Genomic DNA, 22,192 nt, shown 5'->3' with positions numbered 1-22,192 from the left:
TGCTGGACCTGCTCCACCCTGTGGAAGAATTTATCCGTAGCCGAGCCAGCTTCTCGTTCTTCACAGAGACGATCCCAAAATTCATGGAGGAAATTTACACAAACATTTTCTCATCCCAAGAACAGCATCTATCAAAGCATGAGAAAGGTACACAGTGGAAGTGATGGTATTGGTGGGTTATCAAAGTTGCTCATCATTTTTATTCAGAGTTTGCATGTTAATTTTGTGTACAACCAGAAAACTACTCTGATGACAGATTTTCTTGCTCATTCATGGGATAAAGGGGTGCTGGCAAGGCCAGCATTTATTGTCTATCCCTAATTACCTTTGCAAAGATGGTGGTGAGCTGCCTACTTGAACCACTGCAGTCTGTGTGGTGTAGGTACACCCATAGCGCTGTTGGGGGCAGGGGGGAGGGGCGTGAATTCCTTAATTTTGCTTAGTGTTGATGAATTGATTGACTGCCACATTTCTTGCATTACAACTACGCTTCAAAAGCATTTAATTGGACGTAGAACACTTTGGGATGTCTTGGGGTCATGAAAGGCATGATATAAATGCAAGTCCTTCTTGTGTTGAGGGTATTAAAGGAAACAGGTGAGAAAATTGCAAGTGCGTTGGTTATTGTCCAAAATTCCCTAGGCCCAGGAATTGTGCTTTTAGGTTAGAAAATTGCAGATCTCATTCCATTTTAAGAAGGGTTGGAGGCTGATGCCAAATCTATAATATATCCGTCCCTGATATTTATGGGGAGGGTGTGGGTCAGGCTGAAAATGAGAGGTGGAAGTCTAGGCAGAACCTAATTAATGCTCTGTAGGTTTGTTTCTCTTGCAGCAGCATGGCAAATGGCCAGCCTGACCAGCCAGCCTGTAAATACATCGGCAGCAGGAGGCTGGGAGGGTCACTGGCAATTAGGCTGGCCGGAGGGAGGTCAGCGATCAGGGCTGGCTGGGGGATGGGAATTCCTCCACCTAAGGGAGGTGGAGTATAAAAGTAAGGAAGTCTTGCTACAACTGTATAGGGCAGTGAGACCATACCTAGAGTGTTGGATACAGTTCTGGCCTCCTCATTTAAGGAGGGATATACTTGCATTGGAAACAGTCCAGAGAAGGTTCATTATAGGCTGATTCCTGAGATGAAGGGGCTGTCTTATGAGGAAAGGTTGAGCAGGTTGGGCCTATACTCATTGGAGTTTAGAAGAATGAGAGGTGATCTTATTGAAAAATACAAGATCCTGAGGGGGCTTGATAGGGTAAATGCTGAGAGGATTTCCCCTTGTGAGAAAATCTAGAACTAGGGAACACAGTTTAAAAATAAGGTGCTTCCCATTTAAGACTGAGATAAGCAGCAATTTCTTTTCTCAGAGAGTCATTAGTCTGTGAAATTCTCATCCCCAGGGAGCAGTGGAGGTTGGGTCATTGCCTGCGCTGGACAGATTTTTGATCAACAAGGGAATCAAGTGTTATGGGGTACAGGCAAGAAAGTGGAGTTAAGGCCGTGATCAGATCAGCACGCTTGAGGGGCCGAATGGCCTGCTCCTCATATCTCTTATGATCTTATTGGTGATCAAGGCTACGGGAAGCCAAAAACTTTCTGAGGGGCCTGGGGAAAGCTCCAATGCTGAACCACCAAGAGTGTTGAAAGATGCGCTTATATTGTGGAGCCGGCAGCTCTCGCTGTTGAGTTTCCTGATGGCTGGAGACCCCATGCGCCAGCAGTAAGATTCAAGTTATACTTCCAAATTCATTGTGGGAGCCTAATTTAAATATGTTAATGAAGCATCCTTCCTCTTGCCGACTCTGAAAAAAAGAGGCACATGTGCAGCAGGTGAGGATAACATTGCACAAATTTCACTTTTTGTCCCTCTCCTCCATGGCCCTCTCCCATCTGTCATGAGTTAATATGGAGGTCATTTTGACCAGAGGAAATGACGAGAACATGTCATAAGATGCACTTCCAACAATTAGTGCCTTCACAATGCTGGAGCCAAGGGTTTCTGGGAGCCAATGTAGAGACAAGGACCTAAATCTTAAATTCCCTAAAAATAGTTGAATCGGTCATGGGCTGATCATTTTATCTCCCCAGCCTCACCATTTGAAACAGCTTGAAAAAAGAATTCTGCCCTCCCACAGCCCAGAGGCGGGTGGCTATTAAATAATTGACTGTGACTCCAGAAACTGACCCAATGTCAGGAAGCATCTTTGTGGCAAGTGGAAGCTGGACTCAGTAGAAATTCCACTAGCATTTTTGCTGTGCAGAAGAACTGGGTTCTTATTTATAATAACTATGTTTGTTACTAGGCCACCATAAGAAATCAAATCTATTTTCAAGTCCTAGTTATTGAGTTATGGAGTTTATTCAGAGAAATTATGGCATCTGGTTTGATTTATTAATTAATGTATACATTTTAAACAATTAAAAGAACAGATACAAACAACTGGTCTGAAAGAAGAAAGACATGGACGGTCTCTGGAGACTGATTTAGGGTCCGATGTTCAACAGAATATCAGCAACAGGTGAGCACATTTTTCAACCAATCGCATTTCTTTTTCTTCCCAAACCACCTCTAATTTATTCCTCTCATCTCTTCTCCTGGAGGTGCTGGCTCATGCTGAGATATGTATTGCTCTGTGGGTGCTGGGTGCTTTCCACTACCTGGCCCAAAGGGATTTCTTCATGTGTTAATCTCGACTGTGTATGTCAGTAGGTTATTTAATCATGTGAGACATCAGAGCAGAGCCTGTTCTTGTTGGATTCTAAGGAGTCAAGGGACATGGGGATAGGGCGAGAAAGGAGTTGAGGTAGAAGATTAGCCATGATGAGCGGACGAGCGGGGTTGAGTATGATGAGTATGGACGAGCGGGTATGGCCTTCTCCAGCTCCTATTTGTTATGTTCTTATGTCCTTTTATGATGTTCACACAAATTCGCTTACCATCAGAGGTCATTATTTAGCAATAGGAACTGGATCTCAAGTGGATTTACCCCTTCCTTCTATGAGGCATTGTAGACTCCAACTGTTACCCCAACTAAAGCAACCCAGACTAATAATTGAATCTGGGGCCTTGTAGTCTGTTTTGCCTAGTTACATACTAGCTTTAAGCAACTGAGTGATCTGGTAAACCAATCACACTTCAGCATTGGATGAAAACATTCCTGTTGACTCTAGGGAGCTGTGAACAGTAAACGTCAATGGAGCATACATCAGCAACAGTTACTCACACTGAGGACACAGCTAAATGCAAGAAGCCCTACTATAAAAGCAATCAAGAAAACCTGCATGCCAATCACTCCAAGAAGCCAAGCACATTCACCCTTCCCAAGCACGGCAATGAATTATAGTTCAAAAACAAAATACTGTGGATACTGGAAATCTGAAATAAACATAACCTAGAAAATACAGGAAAAACTCAGTAGGTCTGGCAGCATCTGTGGAGAGAGAAACAGAATTAATGCTTTGGATCTGAGTCCTTTCATCAAAACCTGAAACACTGAGCTGAATTTTCCCGGCCCTGTGGAGACAGGTTAGAAGGCAGAGTGGCCAAAAAGCATAGTGGGAAAGTCTGTCAGGACAGCTCCCTACCCCCCTCCATGAGATTTCCCAAGAGTGGGCTGGGAATAAAGTCAGCAGCCTGCTCCAGGGAAGCGGGCAGCCAATTTGGACAATTAAGACCCTGCTTATGGGCCATTTTCCAAATTAGGTGAAGGCAGTATCAATCAATAGGAGTGGCCCTCCCACTGAATGCAGAACCTGCCAGCCCCTTGCAGGCAGCCTGCCACCATGAGGTCAGTGAGCCACCACAGACTGCATTAAATGGCTGCATCAGCTAGGGGTCCACAAGAATAGAGATGGCTGGGCAGGCAATGTGTTGCAGGTGTAGCATGTGGGAATTGGTGAACGCCAGTGCGATCCACGGTGACCACATCTGCAGCAAGTGTTGGCTGTTCAAGGAGCTTCAGCTCAGAGTTGATGAGCTGGAGTCCGAGCTGTGGACACTGCGACACATCAGGGAGGGGGAGAGTTACCTGGACACTGTGTTTCAGGAGACAGTCACACCCCTTAGATTAATTACATCAAATTTGGACCATGGTCAGGGACAGGAGGGTGTGACCGTGAGTAAGGCAGGCATGGAGATCCAAAATTTAGCTTTGGAGCAGCCTCAGCCAGTGCCCTTGTCCAATAGGTACGAGGTTCTTGCTTCCAGTGTGGACGAGAGCACAGACTGCAGGGAGGATGAGCAAACTAACCACAGCACTGTGGTACAGAGCGCCATTCAAGTGGGGGGAGAAAAGAGAAATGTAGTAGTAATAGGGAATAGCATAGTTAGGGGAATAGATACTGTTTTCTGCAGCAAAAACAGAGAGTCCCGAAGGCTGTGTTGCCGACCTGGTTCCAAAGTTAAGGACATCTCTTCTGGGCTGGAGAGGAACTTGGAGTGGGAGGGGAAGGACCTAGTTGTCGTGGTCCACCTAGGTACCAACGACATGGGTAGGACTAGGAAAGAGGTTCTGCTGAGGGACTACGAGCAGCTTGGGGCTAAATTGAAAAGCAGAACCACAAAGGTAATAATCTTCGGATTACTACCAGAGCCACGTGCAAATTGGCATAGGGCAAATAAGATTAGAGAGGTAAATGCGTGGCTCAAAGATTGGTGTGGGAGGCATGGGTTCCGATTCATGGGGCACTGGCACCAGTACTGCGGAGGGAGAGAGCTGTTCTATTGGGATGGGCTTCATTTGAACCATGCTGGGACCAGTGTCCTGGCGAATCGTATAACTAGGGTTGTAGATAGGACTTTAAACTAATTAGTGGGGAGAGGGTTCAGTTGAAGGGAAGTTTAAGAAATCAAAAAGAAATGAGAGAGCAGAGGTGCAGGATAATGAAGAGGCAAATGATAATCAAAGTGTGACAGGAAGGTCCAGAAAATATAAGCAGAAGAGTGCAGCAGAAATTAGAACCAAAATGAGCAATAATGGTACAATGTCAAAACGTAAGGCTATTTATCTGAATGCACGCAGCATTTGTAACAAGATAGATGAATTAATGGCACAAATAGAAATAAATGGATATGACTTGATAGCCATTGCAAAGACATGGTTGCAGGGTGACCAAGACTGGAAACTCGATATTCAAAGTTCTGAAAAAATAGGGAAAAAGTAAAAGGAGGTGGGGTAGCTTTGTTAATAAAGGAAGGTATCAATGCGGTGGTGAGTAGTGATATAGGTGCAATAGATCGTGATGTGGAATCAGTTTGGGCAGAAATGAGGAATAGCAAGGTGAAGAAGTCACAGGTGGGAATCATCTATAAGCCCCCAAAGAGTTGCCTCACTGTAGGACAAAGTATAAATCGGGAAATAATGGAGGCATGTAAGAAAGGCACTACAATTATCATGGGTGATATTAATCTGCATATTAACTGGACAAATCAGATTGGCAAGGGTAATATAGAAGATGAATTTTAGAGTGCATCAGGAATTTTTTCTTAGAGCAATACATTGCAGAACATACCTGGGAACAGTCTATTTTAGATCTAGAATATGTAATGAGGTGGGATTAATAAGAGATATTGTAGTTAAGGATCCTCTAGGGGGTAGCGATCACAACATGGTAGAATTTCAAATTCAGTTTGAGGATGAGTAACTCGGGTCTGAAACCAGTGCCCTCAACTTAAATAAGGGCAATTACAGAGGTATGAAGAAAGAGTTGTCTAAAGCGGGCTGGGAAAATAGACTAAATGGAAGGTCAGTAGATGGGCAGTGGCAGACATTTAAGCAGATATTTCATAATGCTCAGCAAAAAATTATCCCGGTCAAAAAAAAGGACTCGATGAGAAGGATGAACCATCCGTGGTTAACACAGGCAGTCAAGGAGAGTATCCAATCAAAAACTAAGGCATACAAAGTGGCAAAAACTAGTGGTAGGCCAAAGGATTGGGAATTTTTTAAGAACCAGCAGCGGATGATTAAAAAACAAACATAGAGGGTGAAAATTGATTATGAAAGTAAATTGGCAAGAAATATAAAAACAAACAGCAAGAGCTTCTATGGGTATATAAAAAGAAAGAGTGTGTCTAAAGTGAGCGTGGGACCCTTGAAGAATGCAACTTGAGAATTGATAACAGGGAACAAGGAAATGGCAGATAAGTTAAACCAATATTTTGCATCGGTCTTCACAGTGGAGGACTCTATAAACATCCCAAAGATATCAGATAAGCAAGGAGCTAATGGGAGGAAAGGTCTTGTAACAGTCTCTGTCGCAAGGGACAAGGTGTTTGACAAACTGATGGGACTAAAGGCAGACAAGTCGCCAGGACCTGATGGCCTGCATCCAAGGGTTTTAAAGGAAGTGGCTGCAGAGATAGTGGAGGCATTGGTCGAAATATTCCAGAACTCACTGACTTCCGGGAGGGTCCCAGTGGATTGGAAAATGTGATATCCCTGTTCAAGAAGAGAGGGAGACAAAAAGCAGGAAACTATAGGCCTGTCAGCCTAACATCTGTCATTGGGAAAACTCTAGAGTCCATTATTAATGAAGGAATAGCAGGACCTTTAGAAAAACTTAATGCAATCATACAGAGTTAACATGGTTTTGTGAAAGGGAAATCATGTTTGACAAATTTGCTAGAGTTCTTTGAGGACATAACAAGCAGAGTTGATAAAGGGGAACTGGTAGATGCAGTGTATTTGGATTTCCAGAAGGCATTCGATAAGGTGCCACACAAAAGGTTATTGCGCAAGATAGGAGCTCATGGTATTGGGGTATTAGCATGGATTGAGGATTGGTTAACACACAGAATACAGAGAGTCAGAGTTAATGGGTCATTTTCAGATTGGAAAGACGTAACTAGTGGAGTGCCACAAGGATCAATCTCAGGGCCTCAATTATTTACTATCGATATGAATGACTTGGAGAAGGGGTAGAGTGTAAGGTATCCAAATTTGCTGATGATACAAAAATAGGTGGGAAGGCATGTTGTGATGAGGACGTAAGGAATCTGCAAGGGGATATAGACAGGTTGAGTGAGTGGGTAAAAACTTGGCAGATGGAGTTTAATGTAGGAAAGTGTGAGGTCCTGCACTTTGGTAGGAAGGATCAAAAGGCAGACTATTATTTAAATGGGGAAAGACTCCAAAAAGTGCAACACAGAGGGATCTGGGTGTTCTTGTGCATGAAACATAAAAAGTTAGCATGCAGATGCAGCAAGTAATTAAGAAGGCAAATGGAATTTTGGCCTGTATTGCTAGGGCGTTGGAGTTTAAAAATAGGGAAGTCTTACAGGGTGTTGGTGAGGCTGCACCTGGAGTACTATGTACAGTTTTGGTCCCCATATTTAAGAAAGGTTATACTGGCATTGGAGGCTGTTCAAAAATGATTCACTAGGCTGATTCCTGGGATGAAGGGGTGGATATATCAAGAACGGCTAAATAGGTTAGGCCTTTATTCATTAGAGTTCAGAAGAATAAGGGGTGATCTTATTGAAACTTACAAGATTCTGAGGGGGCTTGACAGGGTAGATGTTGAGAAGATGTTTCCACTAGTGGGGGAATCTCGAACTAGGGGACATAGTTACAGAATAAGGGGACGCTCATTTAAAACTGAGATGCGAAGGAATTTCTTCTCTCAGAGGGTAGTGAATGTCTGGAATTCTCTACCCCAGAGAGTTGTGGAGGATAGATCACTGAAAGTATTTAAAGAGGAGGTAGATAGATTTTTGAAATATCGGGGAGTTGAGGGCTATGAGGAGCTGGCACGAAAGAGGAGCTCAGGCTTGGGACAGATCAGCCATGATCTGATTGAATGGCAGGGCAGGCTTGAGGCGCTGAATGGCCTACTCCTGCTCCTATTTCTTATGTTCTCATGTTCCACCAATGATGAACAGCGGCAGCAGTGTGTACCATCTACAAGATGTGCTGCAGAAACTCACCAAGGCTCCTTAGGCAGCACCTTCCAAACCCACGACCTCTACCATCTAGAAGGACAAGGGCAGCAGATATGTGGGAACACCACCACCTGGAAGTCCCGCTCCAAGCCACTCAACACCCTGACCTGGAAATATATCACTGTTCCTTCATTGTTTCTGGAGTCCTGGAATTCTCTCCTAACAGCACTGTGGGTGTACCTACACCACAGGGATTGCAGCGGTTCAAGAAGGCCGCTCACGACACCTTCTCAAGGGCAATTAGGGATGGGCAATAAATGCTGGCCTAGCCAGCAATACCCACATCCCATAAATGAATAAAATAAATAAATAAATGGCCACCTCCAGGAAGATCATGACCAACGTTGTGCCATGTTCCTGACTCAGAATTGAGACCAACACCAGAATCGGGACCTACCTGGTAAAATTCAGCCTGCTAACTCCGTTTCTCTCCATGATGAAACATAATTGTTCGATTCCCAACAGTTTTACAGCCAGTCTTTGTTAGAATATTTTTATTGCTGAACTGCGATAGGAAATCCTTCTGCAAAACTGATTGTGCCCCAGAAGCTGTAGAAATGACAGCATTTTAATTATGCAGCTGCCATGTTTTTCGACTGCGTAGCTGGTCGTAATGTGTTCTCTGTATCTGAGCAAAGTCCTTTCATGCTAGCAAGCCAAGAATCACTTGGCTGGCCTGACAAAAAGCATAGTCAGGTTCAATCTGGTGAGGCGGAGGGGTAGTGGTATTGTCACCGGACTAATAATCCAGAGACCCAGGGTAATGCTCTGGGGACCCGGGTTCAAATCCCACCACGGCACAAATCTGGAATTAAATATCTATGATAAAGCGATTGTTGTAAAAACCCATCTGATGTCCTTAAACTGATGCCACTTTAGGGATCTGCCATCCTTACCTGCCACAGATGCATCTGTCCATGACAGTGTCAGTAGGAGTGACAGAGACATTCACTACCATGCTAAATAGGATAGATTTCAAACAGATCTAGCAACTCAAGACTGGGCAGCCATGAGGCATCAACAGCAGCAGAACTGAAACACAACCTGTACCCTCATGGCCCAGCATATCCCCCACTCTACCATTACCTTCAAGGCAAGGGATCAACCCAGGTTCAATGAAGAGTGCAGGAGGGTATGCCAGGAGCAGCACCAGGCATGCCTAAAAATAAGGTGTCCACATGGTAAAGCTACAAACTACTTGTGTGCCAAACTATGAAAACAGCATATGATAGACAGAACTAAGTGATCCCACAACAAACAGATCAGATCTAAGCTCTGCAGTCCTACCACATCCAGTCATGAAGTAAACAACTCACTGGAGGAGGAAGATCTATAAATATCCCCATCCTCAATGATGGAGGAGCCCAGCACATCAATGCAAAAGATAAGGCATTTGCTACAATCCAGAAGTACTGAGTGGATGATCCATCTCGGCCTCCTCCGGAGGTCCCCAGCATCAAAGAAGCCAATTCAATTCACTCCACATGATAGCAAGAAACAGCTGAAGGCACTGGATACTGCTATGGGCCCTGACAATATTCTGGCAATAGGACTGAAGGCTTGTGCTCCAGAATTTGCTGCACCCCTAGCCAAGCTGTTCCATTACAGCTATAACACTGGCATCTACCCAGCAATATAGAAAATTGCCCATGTATGTCCTGTACAGAAAAAGCAGGACAAATCCAACTTGGCCAATTACCGTCCCATCAGTAAAGCAATGGAGGGGACATCAACACTGCTATCAAGTGGCATTTGCTTAGCAATAACCTGCTCACTGATGCTCAGTTTGGGTTCTGCCAGGGTCACTCAGCTCCTGACCTCATTACAGCCTTGGTTCAAACATGGACAAAAGCTGAACTCCCGAGGTGAGGTGAGAGTGACCGCCCTCGACATCAAAGCAGCATTTGACCGAGTGTGCACCAAGAAGCCCCAGCAAAACTAGAGTAAATGGGAATCAGGGGGAAAACTCTCCGCCTCCTGGAGTCATACCTAGCACAGAGGAAGATGGTTGTGGTTGTTGGAGGACAATCATCTCAGTTCCAGGACATCACTGCAGGAGTTCCTCAGGGTTGTGCCCTAGGCCCAGCCATTTTCAGCTGCTTCATCAATGACCTTCCTTCCATATTATGATCAGAAATGGGGATGTTCGCTGATGATTGCACAATGTTCCACACCATTCATGACTCCTCAGATACTGAAGCAGTTCATGTTCAAATGCAGCAAGGCCTGGACAATATCCAGGCTTGGGCTGACAAGTGGAAAGTAACATTCAAGCCACACAGGTGCTAGGCAATGACCATCTCCAACAAGAAAGAATCTAACCATCGCCCTTTGACATTACCATTGCTGAATCCCCCACTGTCAACATCCTGGGTGTTACCATTGACCAGAAACTGAACTGGACTAGCCATATAAATACTGTGGCTACAAGAGCAGGTCAGGCGCTAGGAACCCTGCAGTGAGTAACTCACCTCCTGACTCCCCAAAGCCTCTCCACCATCTACAAGGTACAAGTCAGGAGTGTGATGGAATACTTTCCACTTGCCTGGAAGAGTGCAGTTCCAACAATAATCAAGAAGCTTGACACCATCCAGGCAAAGCAGCCCACTTGATTGGCTCCCCAGCCACAAACATTCACTCCCTTCATCACCAATGCACAGTAGCAGCAGTGTGTACCATCTACAAGACGGACTGCAGAAACTCACCAAGGCTCTTTAGACAGCACCTTCCAAACCCAAGACCGCTACCATCTAGAAGGACAAGGGCAGAAGATACATAGGGACACCACCACCTGCAAGTTCCCCTCCAAGCCACTCACCACCCTGACTTGGAAATAAATCACCATTCCTTCACCATCGCTGGGTAAAAATCCTGGAACTCCCTCCCTAACAGCACTGTTGGGTGTACATATGGCACATGGACTGCAGAGGTTCAAGAAGGCAGCTCACCACCACCTTCTCAAGGGCAAGAAAGATGTGCAATAAATGCTGGCCTAGCCAGTGATACCCACATCCCATGAATGAGTAAAACAAAATAGCAAAGCTAACCTTTCCCTTCATGGGGCAGAAATTTTCGCTCAGCAGGCGGGTGCACGCCCGACCCACTCGAACGTGAAATGATGCGTGTTGATGTATGCAGAGCGGGCACATACCAGAGATGGCAGCACAATTAAAAGGCCTGTTAGGGCCATTAAAGAATCAATTAACCTAAATCTATCGCTACCAGTCCAACCTAACAGTTGGCAGGTGGGCAAAAAGGCCAAATGGCCTTTGCATTTTGCATCCACAGCAGGATGAGGTTTCCAAAAGCAAATTTTAAAAAAGTTTTACAATTGAGTTAATCACATGTCCCTACTCATGTGACAGAGTCACATGAGGGGACGTGTTTTATTACATTTTTATTTTCTTTCTTTTCTTATTTTAACAATGCTTCATCTCCCTGAGGCAGCTCTGTGCCTCAGGGAGATTATGAAGCACTCACTTGTGCACATGCACGAAGTTCTCGCTTGCCCCGCGCGCCCTCTTCCCCCCACTCCTCACAGGCAGCGATCAGCGCTGCCACTCGCATTTCACGCTGGGCGGGCCTTAATTGGCCCACCAGCGTGAAATTGGGGCCTGGTGCCAATCACAGGCAGCGGTCGGCTTCCCAACCACCCCCGCCAAGCCTGCCCTCCAAGGGCAAAATTCTGCCCAAGATATTAGAGCTCATGGGACACACATGGTAACCACTTCTTTTGGTGAAATGTATGGACTGTGGTGACAGTGCTACTATTCCATTGTTCGTTTCTCATCAACTGTGCTAAATTGTACACCTGAGAACAGGTTATCTCGGTCCTCGGGGCAATACCTCAAGGCATGGCTTTAATAGAATTTGTGAGGTCTGGCATTTATTTTTAAACCGCAGCTTTCTGATTCTATAAAATGCTTTAACTTATTTGTAAGTCACTAGGAATAAAGAAATGTTGTTTCCCCACACACACTCACTGCATGTTTTAAATTCACTTACATTGAATATATTGTATTCCTGTGCAGAAAGTGCACGATATGCAATAAATTGTTCAAATTTTATATTTGCTATACATAAATTACTTCCTTTTGTATCCATTTTATAACATAAAATAGCTCACTCTTTTTATTTGGTAAGTAACTATGTGCTTAACAAAAACACATGCACTTCATTTACTTGAATTTCTCTCTTTTCAAGAACTGTAGAAATGGGAACAATAGACATTCAAACCTTGTTCAAAGATATTGGACCAGATTTGGACAACTGGATCAATTACTTTACTGCGATCACGGAAAGCTTTCAGGCTATAGATTTCATTGAAGAAGACAGGGAAAAAGAAAGTACAGTCAGAAAAGAAAGGCAATTCTTTTTCCAGGTATGGTATCCAGGAATTTCACAATCCCAACTCTCTAATAGTATTAAACACATGAATAATACTGCAAGTGTTGCGTACTGGCAGGAAACAGATTGTAGGTATAGGCCCACGAGCAACATAGTAAATTTATATAGAGAATAATAGAATTTATAGCCAATTTGCCTGTCATGCTACTGCCACTGCTCTTCTTAGCCCATTTCCTTTCCCTTTCTCTCTATCATTATGTATTCTTCCTTTAATTCCTTTTCAAGTGGTAAATGTAGTGGTTATGTTACTGGATTAATAATCCAGATGCCTGGACTCATTAGCTAGAGAATTTAAATTCAAATCTCACCATGGAAATTTGAGAATTCCAAATTCAGTTCAAATAATCTGGAAATGAATAACTGGTATCAGCAAATGTGACCATGAAGCTGTCGGATTGTTGTTAAAAAATCAAATGGTTCACCAACACCCTTTAGGGAAGGAAATCTGCCATCCTCACCCAATCTGGTTTACATGTGACTCCAGTACCACAAAAATGTGGTTGACCAATCGCTCAAGTGGCCTAACAACTCACTGGGGAGAATTTTCTCCCGGTCGGGCGAGCTGGGCATGGGTGGGCGCGCAGCCGATCGCCGCCCGCGATTGGCTGCGTGCCGCCATTTTATGTGGGCGGGCCAATTAAGATACACCCAGCGTGACACACACCGGGGAGCGCTCAGTGCTACCTATGCGGGTGGGGGAAGGAGGCAGAGTCGGGGCCTGCGCTCTTTTGCGCACGCGTGCGAAAGAGTGTAGAAATCTCCCTGAGGCACAGAGCTGCCTCAGGGAGATTAATTTGATTGTGAAAAATTGAAACAAAAGAAAAAAAAAATATTCAGACATGTCCCCTCATGTGACAGTGTCACATGAGCTGGGACATGTCTATGAATTTTAATTAAAAATTTTATTTAAGTTATAAACCCTTCATGAAACCTCATCCCACCTGTGGATGAGGTTCCATGAAAAATGCGAAGGCCGCCTGGGCTCTTCACTTGCACACCAGCCTTAAGGTTGGATGGGCAGCCCTGACACCAATTTAATTAGGTAATTAATGGCCTTAACAGGCTTTTGACAGTTCGGTTGGCGCGCAGCCGACTCCGGTGCATGCCCGCTGAACTGAAGACTGGAATGACACGCGGTGGCGTCGGGACGCACGCACGACATCACCGTGCGTCATTTTACACGTCAGTGTGCAGGGCCCACCCCCACACACCGATCAGAAGATTCTGCCCACTAAGTTGTATCAAACCACTCACACAGACTACTGTGGTTCACGAGGAAGGGCCATCACCACCTTCTCAACTAAGGTTGAACAATAAATTGCAGCCTTGCGAGTGATTTTCATAGCCGAAGAACAAAATCAGTGAAGATGAAAATGAGGAGAGATTTATAATGACAGGCTGAATCGTTATCTGCTGTTTACACTACCAAAGTTAAAATTTGATTTCCTCAAAAATTTAAATTAAACTAAATTAAATTAAGTTAGTCGAGTACAAGCAGCTCTTCACAAATCAATGCCAACACTTCCCGATTAACAATAACTTTCATTAATTTCATTTTGCATCATGAATCCTGAGTGGTAAATTTAAATCTCAAGCTCTCCTCATGCAGCATCTATTCTGAAAAGAGTGCAAACTGTGAAATTAACACTACAGTGTTATAATTCTATGCACAATCACTGCTCTCTTTGAGCAAGCTTCAAAACTGGGAGGACACAATTATTGAATTATCCTAGTGAATACTTTATACATAGCTGAGACAAGTCTAATTAGAGTGTTATTACAATGAACTTATCTATTTTATGAAATATCCTATCAAATAGAGCCTTATCCTATTAAGTAGTATGCTACTACATTACTTAATAATCAAATACTTCCTTTTAACTAGTGACATAAATGTGTATAGGTTAATGTTCTGTAGTACCTTTTCATAGTGAGTGGTATAACTATATGCTAGAATAATATAGTTGGAATAATCTTTCTACGATATTTTATGGAAGAATAGAAGGAAATCTGGTTAAATCATGATATACAACTCAACATGTTCACCATTGTGATGTTTCTATTCCAACATAACACATGCTAGAGTGTTCATTAGAGAAAGTTATTCGTGTTAGTCACAAACTGTATGTAAAAGTTGTGTGCCAATATTTTATTTTTAGAATTCCAAAAAGCAGATGGAATCATTGAAGGAACAGTTTCAAACTCTGATAGGAAGCTTGAGGTCCCAGCGTGAGATAGATGAGCTACTTACCCAAATGCAGAAGACCCCACATGAAGCAGAGAGATTGTCTCTGACATCTTTGAAGCAAGATGGTATATTTTAACATCTTTCAGACATATTATTTTCAGAAGTTAATTCTTAAATTTTACATTTACTTTCTTCCCTTTTGCAACATTATCTTATCTGCGCAAAGAGAAGGCAGATTGGAGATTTATCAATCTGATTATGATTAGGCAAGAGAAAGCACATTTTAAATTCAACAAGTGAGATATCAGAAATTAAACAGAAAGTGCTGGAAATCAGCAGGTCTGGCAGCGTGCGTGGAGAGAGAAATAGATTTAACATGTTTCGAGTCAAATATGACTTCTTCAGAAATGAGATTTCAGGAAGTCCACCTATATGGAACTCTTTGCTTTCATACAGCCCTCTATCCTAGTTGAAGACTGATAAATTTTAACCAATGAATAAAAACAATCAAAGTGTCTGCTATTTGTGAGACTTAAGTTCATTACCATCCAGCTGAGAATAATGAAGATTGCCTCAGCTGTTTTCTCAATTTGGAGAAGATTTGATGAAGTTGGTCTTCCCTCTCCGCCACCTGGAGGATAGTGTGGTTAGCTTGGCCACCTGCCTCCTAACCAGAGGAGCCCCTGTCCACTCATCCTCCAAGCCTGGGGAGACTGCATAAAGGAGAGCAATGGTCATCTGTCTGCCCTTCAAGCTGCAAGAGGTGAAATGGTGATGAGAGCAAAGAAAGTAGAAAGTTTAATAAAGTTAAATTTAACGCTTTCTGATGTGAAATGAAAACTATAGCTTTATTAATCCCTAACACGTCTTGGAAATGCAAAAGAGTCCTAATGTAAAGCAACTATTTTTAATAGGATTGAACACATCAAAAAACAATTTGAAGGTGAAAAAACGTGATGTTTCTAAAGGTCTGCCAGACTCTGGAGCCTTTCTGAAAACCAACAGTGAGTTGTCAGTTTGTATACAAACCAAAACATCAGCAAATTTTGAAAGGAATTGTCATTTAGAGAAGGTCTGACCAACAATGACATTTCCACCATCAATTCCCCCACCATCAATATCCTGGAGAATTACCACTGACCTGAAACTCAACTGCACCAGCCACATAAATGCTGTAGCAACTAGAGCAAGTGTTCTGGAGTGAATGGCTCAGATCCTAATTCCCCAACGTATCCTCTAACGTCCCATCTACAAGGCCCAGGAACATGAAGGAATACTTTCCATCAGCCTGGCTAGGTGCAGCTTCAACGCCACTTAAGAACCTTTTACCATCTAGGAAAAAGCAATATGTTTAATCGGCACTTCATCTTCCCTCTCCACCACTGGAACACAGTGGATGCAGCATGTACTATATACAGGATGCACTACAGCAACGTGCCATGCTTTCTGCAATAGTAGCCTCCAAATCTGCAACCTAGAAGGACAAGAGAAGCAGTTGTATGGGAACACCATCACCTTCATGTTACTCCAAGACACACACCATCCTGATTTTGACAGGTATCACCATCCCTTCATCACTGATGGGTCAAATCCTGAAAGTTCTTACTGAACAGTATTATGGTAATGCCATCACCAACACAAACTGCAGGAATTCAAGAAGACCCTTGCCACTGATGCCCACATCCTCAGAATGAATGACAAGAAACAGTTATTTTCCATTTAACACCTCTCACCATGGTCCACACCATATGCATAGTTCTGCATATAGCCAAAGGTCAAACACTGCAAATGAAAAGATACATAGTGGCAATAAGTGACAAAACCATCCAGATAGCCAATATGGATGGAAAATTCACATTCTACTACTGTACAGGGTTCCCTTTTGGGTTTGACATGTCGCTGGAGTGGGTCAGAGTGAGTGCTGTTCTGTACCTTACTCAGACTAAATCATTTTCATGGTTAAGAATGACAGCAGCTCAAATGAACAAAGTCTTCCATTCTTCAGCATTAATTGAGACGAATAGGATAGATGCATTTTAGGGAAGCTGGCTAAACAAATGAGGTGAAAAAGAATTGCAAGTTATGCTGATGAGATTAGATGAAAAGGGGGTGGGAGGAGACTTATATGAAGCATAAACACTGGCACATACTAGTTGGGCCAAATAGCCTATTTCAGTGCTGTACATTCTGTGTAACTCTGTAATTTGTAACCATCAAAAATTTTAAAACATTTTTTGTGACTAGTATTAAATGTCCATCCTGCTAAATGTATCTTTTGTCCAGGAATAGATATAACTCTGCCATTTGAGCCTGTAACAACAAAAAGAATAGTTTTATAATAAAAACAGAGGGTGCTGGAAAAACTCAGCAGGTCTGGCAGCATCTGTGCAGAGACAAACAGTTAATGTTTCAAGTCTAATTTGACTCTTCTTTGGAACATAATAGTTTTATTCTTTTTTCTGTTTAGGTTGTCAGACTGTCAATGAATCACTGCTGAATGTCAGTTTATTGATGGATGAATATAAATGGATTCTGACTATACCAACAGAGGAATTGTCAATGAGATTTCAAGAGGTATGTACCATTACCTTATTTTAATTCAGAAAAATCTTCGTTGACAGGGTTTATAAATATAAATTAAAATTTGAAACAAAATTCGAGAGAGATTTTCAAGCCTCCTGTGCAGGGGAAATGGGCAATAGCACCCTGAACATGGTGGGAAATTACTGCCCATTTCTGCCAAAGGTCTGGCTTTCCCTGTCTTCCTTAGGTCTGACTGTTACCTGGTCAGAGCACCCATCTAAGTCAGGTGGAAAGTTGTTTAAGGTGAAAATTGGAGTCCTATAACACATGTAGGGCCTCGACTGCCATTCTAGGACAGTACTGTTGGTCAGTGGTAGCACCCTCAGCTCAGAGCCAGAATGTTCTGGGTTCAATTACGACTCCAGAGACTTGAGCACTCGTGTGCAGTACTGAGGAAAGGCTGCACTGCACTATTGGAGGTGGTGTCCTTCGGATGAGATGTTACGCTGAGGCCCCCTCTTCCTCAGGTGGATGTAAAAGATCCCATGACATTATTTCAAAGAAAAGCAGAGGAGTTTTCCCCAGTGTCCTGACCAATATTTATCTCTCAACTAACATTGCTAAAATAAACTATATGACCATTATCACTTTGCTGTTTCTGGGACCTTGCTATGTGCAGATTAGCTGCCATGTTTCTTACAATACAACAGTGATTCCATTTCAAAAGCACTAATTAGTTGTAAAGCACTTTGGGAAGTTCTATGATTCTGAAAGGTTCTAAAGTGCTGCACACACTCCACCCAGAATCAGCTGGTGGTCCAGCTGAAGAGTAATCCAGCTGCTAAGTTTTCATTTACTTTAGGGCCAGGACAAGTGGACAATCTGGAGTGTTATTGTACTAGGATCCCCTCCTGAGAATTGGCCATACCTATCACACCATAACACTCGCTGAAGAAAAGCAGCCCGCATGATTGGCACCCCATCCACCATTTTAAACATTCACACCCTCCACCACTGACGCACAGCGGCAGCGGTGTGTACCATCCAGAAGATGCATTGTAGCATTTTGCCAAATCTCCTTTGGAAACACCTTAAAAACAAAACACAATGAGCATTTCCCCTCCTAGGTCAGAATGCCGCCTGTTGTGTGGAAAACATGCATTCAAATAGTGCTACGTGGCAATATATTGTGTGTCATGGAGTTGTGAATGAGTGATGATTGCCCTCATCATCCATTCGGTCAGCTTCTGTATTCACCAGATCACCTTTGGCCATTTTCACTGCTTACAACAGGTTTAAACTACCAAATATATCTTCCCTTCCACTCTCTGCTTTCCGGCGGATACCTCCCCTTCCAGGTAGCCTTGCTCATTCTTCTGTCATTATGATGTCCACCTGCACTTCTTCTGGCACCTTCCCATGCAATTATAGTTTGTTTTTTTACTGAGAGACAGGCTTATTTGTATTCTTTTGTGTTATTGTTTCATTTTTCTAGTAAATTAGTTTTGACTGATATTTCTATAATTCCAGATTGGATTAGAAATTAATTATTTGGCACTGATTCTGGAAGGAAATAGTTATGGTACATTGCAGTTTATTTTATATTAATTAGCCATCAGTTGTTAAATGCATTTTATGTTCAATGGCACTGTATTTGATGTCTTTATGTTCTTGTCCAGGTTCTGGTAGACATGGCTTCCAAAAACGAGAAAGGGCTATTTAAAGCACGTGTGAAAGCCATGGTTGGAGGCCGGCCTGCAACCTTCCACTGTCTGGTTGGATTGGAGAATGATTCCTTTTACAGGAGCATGGCACGAGTTATTGCCCTGGCCTTGGATGCTTTAAAAACATAGTGTAGCACCATGAATGGGGTATTTGCAGCTCTGTTCCTCTTGCTGGGATGCCAGTGTTAACACAATCATCCGTGTTTCCAAGAATAAGAAAAATTCAATATTTTAGGGAGAGATTATTATACTATTTGGATTGGAGCATCTCCACAACTCTCATCAGTTGGGAAGGGAGGAAGGAATTAAGATTTTCATAGCACCTTATAACATGTTGAAACATTTCAAAGCTTTTCACGTAACTTTTCAAATGCAGCGACTATTATGTGGTCAAAAACCGTGTACCAATTGGTTTCACGTTAAATTTATGAAATATTTGGATTATCCTTTAGAAGATGTTAAAGGTCTAGGATGACATAGGCCCAGCTTTGGAACATCACTGAAGAAGGAAAATTATTTATGTTTTTGACCAAAATTTGAAGATTGGAATATCTCAAACATCTTACATTTGGCTCTTCTTAAGTTATTGGAAATATCAAATGCTTACAAAAAGCCTTCAGCTAGCCATTGAACGTATTTTGAGGAAATGCTGATTCTGTACAGCTCTGCAATCACAACTGGCGGGGGGAATACTTGGTTAAACTTAGTTATCTCAGGAAAAGGTGTTCTTTTGTAGTACTTTTCCAAAACGGTGACTCGCTTTCACTCTGAAGAACTATGATTTTTTGACCAAAATTTTGAACTATTGACAAAAAATGGTGGGAAAATCTAAATGCTACTTTTAAGTTGTAATATTTACTACCCATAAAAGTTCTGATATTATTGATAAAGTCCCAAGTATTTTGTAAATATCATGTACAATGTTGTATAAATGTGATTTTTCTTTTGTAAGTTTTCTCAAACATTGTATGTTGTTGGGTTTATGAGGCTGATGGTGTATTTAAGCACAACATAGTAACACTAGAGTTGGGTAAGTAATTCACTTGTTTTTCTTTCAGGCAGAATTCAGGGAGAATAAATATTAAGTGTGATGTAGGTGGAGTTAAAAAAAATTAATCAGCCCATATGGAGTGGCAATTGAAAGTTGATTTCCTACACTGCTGATCCTTTTACAATCAACATAGGACCCCAATTTCTACACGTAAACAGCCTCCCTCTTGAACCAGGTGGCCCTGTTGCTCTTCATTTACAGTTGCATCAGGCAGACCTCCCCTCCACACCCCAAGCCCCCACCTCCGCCAATTTTAACTGCCAGCCACCCCTTTTGCAAATGAAAAACAAGCAGCTGCTGCATAAATTTCTGAGAGTCACAGGTAGCATTTGCCACGCCAAAGCAGACAGTAGGGCAACAAATCAGTCACTCAAAAGAATAAGTGTCTTTGAGCTTCTTTAACAGAAAAATACAGCGTGTAAAACAGATATCCACAATGTCAATTTTAAGACCCAAGAAAGCTCTGGATTATGGGGTTTTTTTTATTCATTCATGAGATGTGGGCATCGCTGGCTAGGCCAGCATTTATTGCCCTTGTTCAGGGGGCAGTTAAGAGTCAATCACATTGCTGTGGGTCTGGAGTCACGTGTAGGCCAGACCAGGTAAGGGTGGCAGATTTCCTTCCCTAAAGAACGTAAGTGAACCAAATGGGTTTTTACAACAATTGACAATGGTTTCATGGTCATCATTAGGCTTTTAATTCCAGATTTTTATTGAATTCAAATTCCACCATCTGCTGTGGTGGGATTCGAACCCTGGTCCCCATAGCATTACCCTGGGTCTCTGGATTACTAGTCCAGCAACAATACCATTATTTTTACCACTGGTTTTACCCAGGCACATTTTAAGCAGCAAATTGGTATACCAGTATCACACATTAATAGTTTGTTTTCCTTTTTATTCTCTTATTCAGCAGCTGAAACCTTGCTGCTTTGAGAAGTTTTGAAAATGTAAATGCAATAGTCACTATAACCTGAAAATGAGAGTTGCAGGGTTTCTAAAAGCATTTCTGCCTTATGTAAAAAAAAATGTATATATGTAAATGTATATACATTTATATATGGTATTTTATCATCTTATGTGATGGACTGAAGTGCAAGATGAGAGAATGCACTGCTGCTATGATTGTTTTCACAGCAATACCGTTTTATTTATTATTTGTTCAATGTATTTGGTGTAATTTCTTTATATTTGTGCTGAAAAGCCATAATTACTAAGAATAAAGCAGTTAGTAAAGCACGTTCCTTTAGATTTGATCATTTTATTGACCTGATCTTTCGCCCAGTCCAACTTTCATTGTTTCTTAAAATGGCGCTTATAACTGACAGTGACACGGACTTGCATTTGCAGCGGTGCCATGGGAAAACATCTCAAGATGCTTCACAGAAGAAACAATAAGCAGACAAATAACTTTGGAGCTGAAAGCCGGCCCAAGAGTTGGGTTTTGAGAAGGTTTCTAAAAACTGTGAAGGAAGGTAGAGAGTTTATCATTGAGAACAGGGAGTCATGGATTCTCATTACTCCCTGGCCCAAAATTTTGCCATGACGGAGAGCTTGTGCCGTGGCGAAAATAGCAGGAACTGCCAGAAAATCCTAAGTCCCACACCCAAACACATCACCTCCTAGGGGGTCTTTTGCGCATGCGTGTTTTACAGTGGCAGCTGGCCATTTAATTCATCAGCTGCTTCCACTCTAGATGGATTTTGGTAGCCTAGGAGTGCGGAACCTGAAGTGTCCAAAGTAGACCTGGTAAGAGCAGATATGAACTTGGTGTGTTTCTTTGAAAACTTGGAGAATAGGGTACCCCTGTTGAATTTGCTTTAAAATTTTATTCACAGCCCCAGAGGTGCCACAAAACAAATTCCAAAAGTTTTACCTTAACCCAAGGGAGTAGAAGGGTGGGGCTCCTGTTGTCGCACGGCAATTATTTTTGCCCTTATTTACTCGTGCACGCAGTGCCAGGAAGAACTTTGTGAAAGAACTTAGAAGATGGGCATGGCATCCTCACACTTAGAGGCCATAGAAGCCAGTCACAGTGAGCAGATGGAGGCCAGAGGGAGGACAGAAGGTCAGGAGGAAGTAGGGTTGCCAACCCTCCAGGATTGGCCTGGAGTCTCCAGGAATTGAAGATCAATCTCAAGGACACTGCTGTGTGCAACCCTGGAGAAAAAATCATCAGGACATTAAAAAAAAATTGTTTTTGTTGTCATTTTCTTTGAATGTTTCCCTTTACCAGATATGAAAATGTTGAACATGGGGGGGAGGGGGACAAAATTATTTGGCTGAGAGTCAAGCATCATCCAATTGGATTATGAGTCCTTTGGCTTTCCAATTGTGAAGGAAAGCACTTCATCACAAGG

General features: G+C 42.6%; 1 protein-coding gene across 1 annotated transcript; it reads left to right on the top strand.

The window, feature by feature from the left end:
* LOC144694212 (uncharacterized) lies at positions 1-19,160 on the top strand. The gene is made up of 6 exons (XM_078564563.1): positions 1-147; positions 2,423-2,516; positions 12,151-12,320; positions 14,506-14,659; positions 17,002-17,108; positions 18,737-19,160. The coding sequence occupies exons 2-6, from the start codon at positions 2,492-2,494 to the stop codon at positions 18,908-18,910; spliced, it is 630 nt and encodes a 209-aa protein (XP_078420689.1). The 5' UTR covers positions 1-147; positions 2,423-2,491; the 3' UTR covers positions 18,911-19,160.
* The last annotated feature ends 3,032 nt before the right edge of the window (positions 19,161-22,192 follow it).

This window comes from Cetorhinus maximus, chromosome 19, assembly GCF_964194155.1.
Source record: "Cetorhinus maximus chromosome 19, sCetMax3.hap1.1, whole genome shotgun sequence".
Lineage (NCBI taxonomy): Eukaryota > Metazoa > Chordata > Chondrichthyes > Lamniformes > Cetorhinidae > Cetorhinus > Cetorhinus maximus.
The sequence above is the reverse complement of the archived record's forward strand: the minus strand, read 5'-3'. Positions and strand labels throughout refer to the sequence as shown.

Bases quoted from the DNA above. Each gene is read 5' to 3' on its own strand.
- LOC144694212 (XM_078564563.1), top strand. From the start codon at position 2,492: ATGTTCAACAGAATATCAGCAACAG. The intron at 12,321-14,505 runs GTATGGTATCCA...TTTTATTTTTAG, and splicing joins AAAGGCAATTCTTTTTCCAG to AATTCCAAAAAGCAGATGGA. The intron at 17,109-18,736 runs GTATGTACCATT...GTTCTTGTCCAG, and splicing joins TGTCAATGAGATTTCAAGAG to GTTCTGGTAGACATGGCTTC.